Source organism: Salmo trutta, chromosome 17 (assembly GCF_901001165.1).
Source record: "Salmo trutta chromosome 17, fSalTru1.1, whole genome shotgun sequence".
Taxonomy (NCBI): Eukaryota; Metazoa; Chordata; class Actinopteri; order Salmoniformes; family Salmonidae; genus Salmo; species Salmo trutta.
This window is the reverse complement of record NC_042973.1, coordinates 51,838,023-51,849,376: the sequence shown is the minus strand read 5'-3', so window position 1 is coordinate 51,849,376 and position 11,354 is coordinate 51,838,023. Positions and strand designations below refer to the sequence as shown.

Here is an 11,354-nt window from a genome sequence, read left to right as displayed (position 1 = left end):
CCATATGGAGGATCACATGATATCAGGCCTCATCTCTGACGTCAATCACTAACACCAAGATTATTCCATGATAATGACATGACAACAATGAATTGATCTGGATACATTGCCAATGCCATGCTTTTCTGTGGCGTGATCGACAATGAGTGTATACATGCAGTCCTCGTCGATCAGTATCTAACGTCCTGTAAGAATATCTAAGGTCCTATAAGAAAGAACGACTTGAAATGTATACACTGTATCCATGCATTTATTTTGACAAGTCGACATTGGTTGATGGGTTCATGCTGTGCTTCAATATATGCATGCTTGTGTACTGTGTACTTGTGAGCGCTGTGGGACCTGGCATGACCTCCATGTTGCCTTCCGTTAGTGGTGTGAATGACTTGAGGATATCCTGTTGCCATGGAGGGTCTCCTGCACCCACAGGTCAGGACATCCATAATGAGGGGGTCGAATGTGCTTCCTGTCAGCATTTTACACGCCTCAGGCTCCATTCAAATCAAATCAAATCAAATTTATTTTATATAGCCCTTCGTACATCAGCTGATATCTCAAAGTGCTGTACAGAAACCCAGCCTAAAACCCCAAACAGCAAGCAATGCATGTGAAAGAAGCACGGTGGCTAGGAAAAACTCCCTAGGAAGGCTAACTAAATGCTATTATTTTTCAGTCAGCTATAATAACCCACTGAGTTACTTTTTTCCCCCAGATTCACATATGCTATATATTAACTCTGGGAAAGAAGTGAGTCTCTCAGAGGCAAATGAGGTGACTGGTCATCAGTTAGTGCTGTTTTCAGTTAAGGCTGCCTAAGAGCATCTGCGTGTCATAGCTTACACGACCAACGGGGGAAAAGATGACAAGTGAAAAAATGACAGAGACATTCTAGATCCAGATTCTTGACAGTAATGATGAACCTGGCATGCTTATAACCTTTTTTTTTAATCCTGACACATTCATCAGCCTGAAGTGACTCCGACTGTTTTTCATCTTTATTTAACTAGGCAAGTCAGTTAAGAACAAATTCTTATTTTCAATGACAGCCTAGGAACAGTGGGTTAACTGCCTTGTTTGGGGCAGAACAACAGATTTTTACCTTGTCTGTTCAGGGATTCAATCTTGCAACCTTTCGGTTACTAGTCTAATGTTCTAACCGCTAGGCTACCTGCCGCCCCAACATGAAGACAGAAGGCCCTGACACCTTGGCCTGACCTAGATAGCCGTTTGGTGACCTCTGTATGCCGCTAACGCTGACATTTGACGCTAACATCCAAACCTGGGTCTGTATAGATAGCGGGAGCAGTTAAGCTGTGTCCACTGTGTTAACTGATGGTCATGGTCGCCCATTCAGAAAACGTTTGATCACCACAAAAGTAAAAGTGAACTTCATTGGCCATCAATTAGCTGTTACAGCATGGGTTGGGTAGGCTACATAGGCTACTGTATTTAAAAAAACGGGTCATTTGTGGAGTATCTGTAGATAAACAGCCTATCTTAGGTTTGGTGCTTCAGTTTTGACACAGAGATTAATCAACTGTATATTCCTAGGAAGGATGATCTTGTTTCGGTTTATTTCTCAGTCTTCAGAGCACACCATGTGTGAAGCAGCTGAAACGGGTTGTGTCAGAGAGGATTAACTTACAGTGAGGGCAGAGGGCCTACAGGAACATCAGGAACATGTAATCCATGAAGAAAATAAAAAATACTTTTTCATTATGAGGGTTGCAGTCGTTCTTAAGGGGAAAGTTCCCCACATTTCAAAATGACATATTGATTTCCTTGCCATGTAAGCAGTCTTTGGCCAAGGTACGACAGCAATCCATGCTTTGGTTTAGTTTCCCTGGCACTGTTTCCACATGCTAACGTTTTAGCCTTTGTGACACAAATCCCATTCAAGTCATGGAACTGATATCAGCATTTTTCAAGCATCAATTTGTTCAAAACATCTATAACCGACTTTGTAGAGCCTCACAATGATTTATTGACACCTTTGGATGATTTAGACATGATGTGCGAATATTGCTAATATTGTTCCAATGTGAAACTGCATTAAAACCCCTGCGTTTAGTCCACATTGGAAACAAACATTTGAAATGCAACATAAAAAAAACGAACTGGTGAAGTTGGCTGAGTTATGATTTTTGTGTAGGTTAACTAAAGGAAACTTGGTCAGTCCTTTAAAAAAATTATGGCAGTGATTTGTTTCTCTGAAATAAGATATTAGAGCACTGGTCAACACTGCAAATCCTGAGTTGAGAAAACGTTTAAGAAGTGTAAAAGGTGTTTACTAGTTGCGTTAGATTCAACAACGTGACACAGAGAGAGCAGTAAGTGAGCAGTGGACAGTGCAGAGAGTGTCATCACGTCAGTCAATTTGGGGAGGGCTTCTGGCTGTTTAAAATGGTGTGAATATGATAGCCAATACTGTAGACAGCCAACGGTAGCAAGTAGACAGACTGGAGAGTATTTCAGGACCGTCTGCAACTACAAAAAGTGTATTGATTTAAATGGGGGAAACCAACAAGAACACTTTTACTGGGCAGGAAAAAAAACATATGGTGGAGTAATTAATCAGACCCTTTGGGAGGCTGGAGTGATACAGCGAGGATTTACTTGGATTCATTACCCAAAGAACGAGAGGGAGAGAAAGAAAGAAAAACTACAGAGCGAAAGTGACAGTTGGGGCCGTGGAGGTGAGTGAAGCGCTTACCCTTGAGAGGGGCAAAAGATGACTGTCGTATCCCTTGAGAACCAGGACGAGACTGTGGTAGTCCCTCCCCTGTACCAAGATGATTGCGACGTGGAGCGGGGCGAGCAGGAGTGTAGCGAGAGGGTCGTCATCAACATCTCCGGGCTGCGCTTCGAAACTCAACTAAAGACCCTCTCGCGTTTTCCCTCTACGCTATTGGGAGACCCGCGTAAAAGGATGCGCTTCTTCGATCCGTTGAGAAATGAGTACTTTTTCGACAGGAATAGACCCAGCTTCGATGCCATCCTTTATTATTACCAGTCTGGAGGAAGGCTTAGGAGACCCGTCAACGTCACCATGGACATTTTCATGGAAGAGATCAAATTTTATGAAATCGAAGAGGAGGCCGTAGAGATGTTCAAAGAAGATGAAGGTATGATCAGAGAGGTGGAACGTCCGATGCCTGACAACGAGTTTCAGCGCCAGATGTGGCTGTTGTTTGAGTACCCGGACAGCTCAGGGCCTGCCCGGATGATCGCTGTCGTATCAGTCAGTGTCATTTTGATATCCATATTGATTTTCTGTTTGGAGACTTTGCCACGGTTCAGGGAAGATCACAGCGCAGACATAGAACTCAGTAATCACCTCACCACGAATGGGACTACTCGCCACAAAAAACACAATCCGTTGACAGACCCGTTTTTTATGGTCGAGTCACTTTGTATCGTGTGGTTTTTCTTTGAATTTCTCATGAGGTTTTTATCGTGCCCCAGCAAACCGGCTTTCTTCAAAAACGCAATGAACGTCATTGACATATTGGCGATTGTTCCTTATTTCATCACCCTTGGACTTGAACTCGCAGAGCTACAGGGAGCGGGGAGCGAGCAGGCCATGTCGTTAGCCATTCTCAGAGTCATCCGTTTGGTTCGAGTCTTCAGGATTTTCAAACTTTCCAGGCACTCCAAGGGTCTCCAAATCTTGGGCCAGACCCTCAACGCCAGCATCAGCGAACTAGGTCTTTTGATATTCTTTCTTCTCATAGGGGTTATTCTGTTCTCCAGCGCTGCTTACTTTGCAGAGACAGACGACCCTGAATCGGGATTCACGAGTATCCCCGCCGCATTTTGGTGGGCGGTGGTGTCCATGACAACGGTTGGATATGGAGACATGTGCCCGGTTACTATTGGCGGCAAAATAGTGGGATCTATGTGTGCCATCGCCGGAGTGCTGACCATAGCCCTACCTGTCCCTGTCATCGTTTCCAATTTTAACTACTTCTATCACAGAGAACGCAATGATGAGGACACCGCCGTGTATACTCACGTGACTTGTGGTCAACAGAACACTTCATTTGGCGAATTCAACTCGACCAGCGACAGCAAACAGTCCCTCGCCAAATCAGAGTACATCGAAGATGATTCTTTCGAGACTATCAGATTTACTAACTTCAGCCCATTTGAACATTACACTGGCAAGCTGACAGATGTATGAAAAAACAAGCAACGCCCTAGCTGAGCGGAAAAAAACGATATCGGTGAGTAGCCGGCCTGAGAACATTTATGGGCGCTTTTACATGCAATCTCTCAATAACTTGAATTCATTTGTTGAATGCCTTCAGTTGGCCTAATGCTTCGTCACAGTAATGTCAGGTCAGCGTCTGGCCTGTGTGCATGTTTGAATAACTACACCCAGTTTTACCCACCCTATTACGCACGGTGTTTGTTGCATTATAATCTTAAAATAGACGGAATGAATTTGTTTGACACCTTCAGTAGGCCTAAAACTGTATTACAGGTCAGTAGCATACAGTGTTGAGTGGCCACAACAACTTCTGAAACTGGGTTGCTTTTGGAGAGTTTATAGAATTTCTGAACTCGGAGCGCCACTGTGTGGTTGAAACGCAATCGCGCAGCAGACGCTTCTCAGGTAAAACGTTCAAGCAGCTATTTACGTGACGCGTGCAAGACGTTGCTGATGATGTAAGTGCGTGTATACTTTACTTGTGACTGTGCATACATTTTCCATAAAAAATATTTCTAGGGACATTTTAGACAGAAGGGATGGAATGTCACCACACAACAACAAAAAACATGATCTTCTTTTTACTTCCAGGGGACAAGATCAAAAACCACTGCCTTTCTGCTCCACTTGAAAGGAAATGCTGATGTAAGTGTGTGTATTATTTACTTATGACTGTGCATACATTTTCCCTAAAAAGCTTTCTAGGGACATTTTAGACAGAAGTGATGGAATGTCACCACACAAAAAAAACCATCTTCTTTTTACTTCCAGGGGACAAGATCAAAGATCATTGCGTTTCTGCTCCACTTGAAAGGAAATGCAGGCATGACTTTTCCAATTCTAGATATACTTGTAACTGAAAAAGTCAAGATAGTGAATAAAAAACACACATGTCATGTCTCCATGAACAATTGGCCAGCAATGTGAGATGACAGGGGCTGATGCATCATCCAATGGAGAGCTCGCTGAAGAAAACACGGTTTTGGAGCCTCTGCCTTTAGGAAACTGATAACCTTTGAAAATCAATTAACATTTCAAAGTATTTTGCTGTGTATTCAATGATCTATGAAATTACTACTGTAGATATCCTGTTGTGTATTGTTGTAAATAGGCCTATACTGTAAATTCAATCGTTGTGCTCGACTCAGAATCTTAATGCGAACGTATCTTACTCTGTGTGCCTTTACGTGGATGATTTCAGAGGAACTATTTGGGTAGTCCTTTATTTTATTGAACTCTTCATTGTACAGAGAATCTGATTTCGCTATAAACGTTCCTTGGGAAGCTAGTTTTAAAATCACTAGTCTTAAAATAACTTAACCATAGGAATCGTATTAAGTCTGCATGTAAAGGAGACATCAATTGTGCTCAAAAAAATGTCATGAAGATTTATTTATATTTTTGTAAGATTGTTAAAATGTATGTGAACTTTTGAAGAATCTTTTTTTATAAAACAATTCTGAAAATACCTCAATGTGGCCTTTATTATCATTGTTCTGGGTGGGTGCACCTTTACACACATTAAAGGGATACTTCGGGATTTTGGCAAAGAGGCCCTTTATCTACACTGAACAAAAATATAAACTCAAAATGCAACAATTTCTAAGGTTTTACTGAGTTACAGTTCATATAAGGAAATCAGTCAATTACAATTAATTCATTAGGCCCTAATCTATGGATTTCACATGACTGGTCACAGATACCTTTAAAAAAAGGGTAGGGGCGTGGATCAGAAAACCAGTCAGTATCTGGTGTGACCACCATTTGCCTCATGTAGCGCGACAGCTCCTTCGCATAGAGTTGATCAGACTGTTGATTGTGGCCTGTGGAATGTTGCCCCACTCCTCTTCAATGGCTTTGCAAAGTTGCTGGATATTGCCCGGAACTGGAACACGCTGTCGTACACATTGATCTAAAGCATCCCAAATCTGCTCAATGGGTGACATTTCTGGTGAGTATGCAGGCCATGGAAGAACTGGGACATATTCAGATTCCAGGAATTGAGTACAGATCCTTGTGACATGGGGCCGTGCATTATCATACTGAAACATAAGGTGATGGCAGTGGATAAATGGCACAATATTGGGCCTCAGGATCTCATCTCTGCGCATTCAAATTGTTGCCAATGAAATGCAATTGTGTTCGTTGTCCGTAGGTTATGCATGCCCAAACCATAACCCCACCGCCACCATGGGGCACTCTGTTCACAACCTCACGCCCAAACGACGCCATGCAACTTCCTCTGTGAAAAGCACACTTCTCCAGAATGCCAGTAGCCATTGAAGGTGAGCATTTGCCCACTGAAGTCGGTTACGACGCCAAACTGCAGTCAGGTCAAGACCCTGGTGAGAACGACGAGCGTGCAGATAAGCTTCCCTGAGACAGTTTCTGCAAACCCACAGTTTCATCAGCTGTCCAAGTGGCTGGTCCCAGACGACCCCGCAGGTGAAGTAGCCGGATGTGGAGGTCCTGGGCTGGCGTGGTTACACATGGTCTGTGGTTGTGAGGCCGGTTGGACGTAATGACAAATTCCCTAAAATGACATTGGAGGCAGCTTATGGTAGAGAAATTAACATTCAATTCTCTGGCAGCAGCTCTGGTGGACATTCCTGCAGTCAGCATGGCAATTGCACACTCTTAAAACTTGAGACATCTGTGTTATTGTGTTGTGTGACAAGATTTTATAGTGGCCTTTATTGTCCACAGCGCAAGGTGCACCTTTGTAATGATCATGCTGTTTAATCAGCTTCTTGATATGCCACACCTGTCAGGGGGATGGGTTATCTTTGCAAATGAGAAATGCTTACTGCCAGGGATGTAAACAAATTTGTGCAAACAATTTGAGAAAAATAAGCTTTTTGTGCATATGGAACAATTTTGGGATCTTTTATTTCAGCTCATGAAACATGGGACTAACACTTTCCATGTTGCGTTTATATTTTTGTTCAGTGTACTTCACCAGAACGAGGTGAATTTTGGGATACCAGTTTTATGTCTCTACGTGTAGTTTGAAGGAAGTTGCTAACTAATGCTAACGCAAGAGTTAGAGTTTGTTTTTATCTGTACAGGGACGATGCACATGAATCAACGTTTCAGTAAAAGGGACGGTTTTAGCCAGCCGGCTAATTTTCAACTGCAGTCCCTGGGCAGGATATCATAAATAATTACAATAACAATACAGACAAACAATGAGGAGTGAGCACATGCAAAGCAACATACAACAAGCAACAAGCAACACAGACACAGCAATAGCACAAAAAGCAACAAAACAAAATACAGTGCCTTCGGAAAGTATTCACACCCCTTGACTTTTTCCACATTTTGTTATGTTACATCCTTATTCTAAAAATGGATAATAAAAAAAAGAATGATCCTCAGCAATCTACACACAATACCCCATAATGACAAAGCGAAAACAGGTTTGTAGAATGTTTGCAAATGTATTAAACGTAAAAAACAGAAATGCCTTATTTACATAAGTATTCAGACCCTTTGAAATGACAGTCGAAATTGAGCTCAGATGCATCCTGTTTTCATTGATCTTCCTTGAGATGTTTCTACAACTTGATTGGAGTCCACCTGTGGTAAATTCAATTGATTGGACATGATTTGGAAAGGCACACACCTGTCTGTATAAGGTCCCACAGTTGACAGTGCATGTCAGAGCAAAAACCAAGCCATGAGGTCGAAGGAATTGTCCGTAGAGCTCCGAGACAGGATTGTGTTGAGGCACAGATCTGGGGAAGGGTACCAAAAAATATCTGCAGTATTGAAGGTCCCCAAGAACACAGTTGGCTCCATCATTTTTAAATGGAAGAAGTTTGGAACCACCAAGACTCTTCCTAGAGCTGGCTGCCCGGCCAAACTGAGCAATCGGGGGAGAAGGACCTTGGTCAGGGAGGTGACCAAGAACCCGATGGTCATTCCGACAGAGCTCTAAAGTTCCTATTTGGAGATGGGAGAACCTTCCAGAAGGACAACCATCTCTGCAGCACTCCACCAATCAGGCCTTTATGGTAGAGTGGCCAGACGGAAGCCACTCCTCAGTAAAAGGCACATAACAGCCCGCTTGGAGTTGGCAAAAAGGCACCTAAAGACTCAGACCCTGAGAAACAAGATTCTCTGGTCTGATTAAACCAAGATTGAACTCATTGGCCTGAATGCCAAGTGTCACGTCTGGAGGAAACCTGGCACCCATCCCTACGGTGAAGCATGGAGGTGACAGCATCATGCTGTGAGGATGTTTTTCAGCAGCAGGCACTGGGAGACTAGTAAGGATGGAGGCAAAGATGAACAGAAAAAAGTACAGAGATCCTTGATGAAAATCTGCCCCAGAGCGCTCAGGACCTCAGACTGGGGCGAAGGTTCACCTTCCAACAGGACAACGACCCTGAACACACAGCCAAGACAACCCAGGAGTGGCTTCGAGACAAATCTCTGAATGTCCTTGAGTGCCCCAGACAGAACATGGACTTTAACCCGATCAAACATCTCTGGAGAGACCTAAAAATAGCTGTGCAACACTTCCCATCCAACTTGACAGAGCTTGAGAGGATCTGCAGAGAAGAATGGGAGAAACTCCGTAAATACAGGTGTACCAAGCTTGTAGCGTCATACCCGAGAAGACTCGAGGCTGTAATCGTTTCCAAAGATGCTTCAACAAAGTACTGAGTAAAGGGTCTGAATACTTATGTAAATCTGTTATTTCATTTTTTTTAAAGATTTAATACATGTGCAAATATAAAAACCTGTTTTTGCTTTGTCATTATGGGGTATTGTGTGTAGACTGATGTGGAAAAAAACAATTTAATACATTTTAGAATAAGGCTGTAACCTACCAAAATGTGGAAAAAGTCAAGGGGTCTGAATATTTTCCAAAAGTACTGTACATAAAAGTAACAAAATGTTTCCACACCTCACAAACTATAGACAAACATGGAAAGTGGCAATACACAGCTAGGGATTATGTTCACAAGTCTGATTGGCCTTTAGCCATGTCTTTATGTTTTTTTGTGAAGGTGCAATATGCGGTGCAGCTGTGTGTGTCTAACGGCTGTGTGTTCCAGACATGGGAAGCTCTCACAGAGAAAGCAGATTGACTAAAGGTGCTTTTCCTTCAGGGAACTATACAGTCACCTCTCATGGCAGATCTTGTGGATCTGCTGCCAGGGGTTTGGGTTTTCTACTTAACAAAGTGGAGGGGGAGCCAGGCCATTTATTTGAGTTTTGATTGGCTCAAAATAAAGTTAAATATGATTGGTTACTGGAATCTCACTAGTAACGATAAGTATTGAACATGAGTTGACCTGTGTTACATATACGTTTAAGGTTATAAAAATATGGTCCACTTTTTATTTGGTTTGCAAATGAGAACAAAACAATCAAGTGACAAAACAATTCTATTACAAAGTAATATTTACTGAAATGCACATTTGAATATTCCACAGTTGCAATTCATTTCATGTATGGAAAACGTCAAATAGAATCATATTTTATAATATTAACAACATAGATCCTCCCAAAAATAGTAACTCTTCGATAATATTAGGTATTTGGTATTTTATTAGGATCCCCATTAGCTGTTGCAAAAGCAGCAGCTACTCTTCCTGGGGTCCACACAAAACATGAAACATGACATAATACAGAACATCAATAGACAAGAACAGCTCAAGGACAGAACTACATACATTTTTTAAAAGGCACACGTAGCCTACATATCAACGCATACACACAAACTATCTAGATCAAATAGGGGAGAGGCGTTGTGCTGTGAGGTGTTGCTTTATTTGTTTTTTGAAACCAGGTTTGCTGTTTATTTGAGCAATATGAGATGGAACGGAGTTCCATGCAATAATTAGGAAGTGGGATGGGAGTGTCCTTACTTTAAAGTAACTAGTTAATATTGCAAACGACTCCATTAACTTAATTGAAGTGCGACAGTGATATATTAAGTGTATGATATTAATTTATCAATATGGTAGGCCCACTTGCAGCACCAGCTAGCAGCACATCTTAGCAGAATAAACTAAGCAGAGAGAGTGTGGGGGAAAGGGAGAGAGAGAGAGATAGAAAGACAGAGCGAGAGAGGAAGTCAAGGAGATCCACTGTGCAGATAGGGAGGGTTGGAAAGACAGCCCATTCTTTATTAATGATACTAGCAGTTTAGAGCTCACTCCACTTGCTGTTTGGCCCCGAAAATGTCTATCAATGGATATTCAATGGATCATGTCCAAAGATACCTTCCCTATTGTTGAGTACCCAGTTGACTGTAAAAACGTAAATGGATATTGATTATTTACTTTTTTGGGGGGGGGCACAATAGGTAGCCTAACTGATAAAAAGTGTAGTAAGCCTAAACTCACATAACACTATTTGGGTTGTAGCATTAATACTAGACTCATTCCTAATGTTAACCCTGTAGGATATATCGATTAGGCAACGGATATTATATTAAATTACAATGTCTGTGGTTATAAACAAACATAACTGTTGTGGGATATTGCCATTGGTGTATTTATTCCTGCTTGTACAGAATGTACAATCAAACCATGCTTTGTAAATTGTCATCAGGGGTTCACAGTGAAGACAATATTTTTGGTCAAAAAGAGTGGTACCGACTGGCCTATAGGTGGCGTTGTTATAAGCAGTCCATTGAGAATGATAAAGGCCACTAGTGGCCAAAAGTACATATTAGCATGGGCAGCTGTATTAGCATGGGCAGTGCCATTGAGGGCACTGGCTGGGACTTCCAACTGAATTGGCTGATCCCTCCTGGAGACCCTGTTGGAGACATGTCCAATGGGGTCATCAGGATGGATCAGCCAATCGTGAAGAAGAAGATTGACTACTTCAAAATGGAGATTGCCTCAATGGCTCTGTCCATGCTGTCACAGACACTATAATGGCACAGATACAGTCCTCAATCTATCTCTATGAAGCAGTCTCACTTAAACCCTCATATCCACTGTCCCGTTTCACCTAGAGACTTCAAATCAATTTGTCACATGCGCCAAATACAACCTTACAGTGAAATGCTTACTTACAAGACCTTAACCAAAAATGCAGCTTTAAGAAAAGTAAGTGTTCAGTGAAAATAGATAAGTAAAAAATAAAATAACAAACAGCAAATAATTAAAGAGCA

The 11,354-nt window shown here is 42.0% G+C and overlaps 1 protein-coding gene across 2 annotated transcripts; it reads left to right on the top strand.

Annotated features, from left to right (window-relative positions):
* Positions 1-2,381: 2,381 nt before the first annotated feature.
* Positions 2,382-5,679, top strand: LOC115152378 (shaker-related potassium channel tsha2). 2 transcript variants are annotated; one of them, XM_029697195.1, is made up of 3 exons: positions 2,382-4,226; positions 4,805-4,858; positions 4,985-5,679. In XM_029697195.1, the coding sequence occupies exon 1, from the start codon at positions 2,732-2,734 to the stop codon at positions 4,181-4,183; it is 1,452 nt and encodes a 483-aa protein (XP_029553055.1). In that variant the 5' UTR covers positions 2,382-2,731; the 3' UTR covers positions 4,184-4,226; positions 4,805-4,858; positions 4,985-5,679. The 2 variants fall into 2 exon arrangements, with proteins under 2 accessions (XP_029553055.1, XP_029553054.1); XM_029697194.1 differs by having other exon boundaries at positions 2,382-4,858.
* Positions 5,680-11,354: the final 5,675 nt, after the last annotated feature.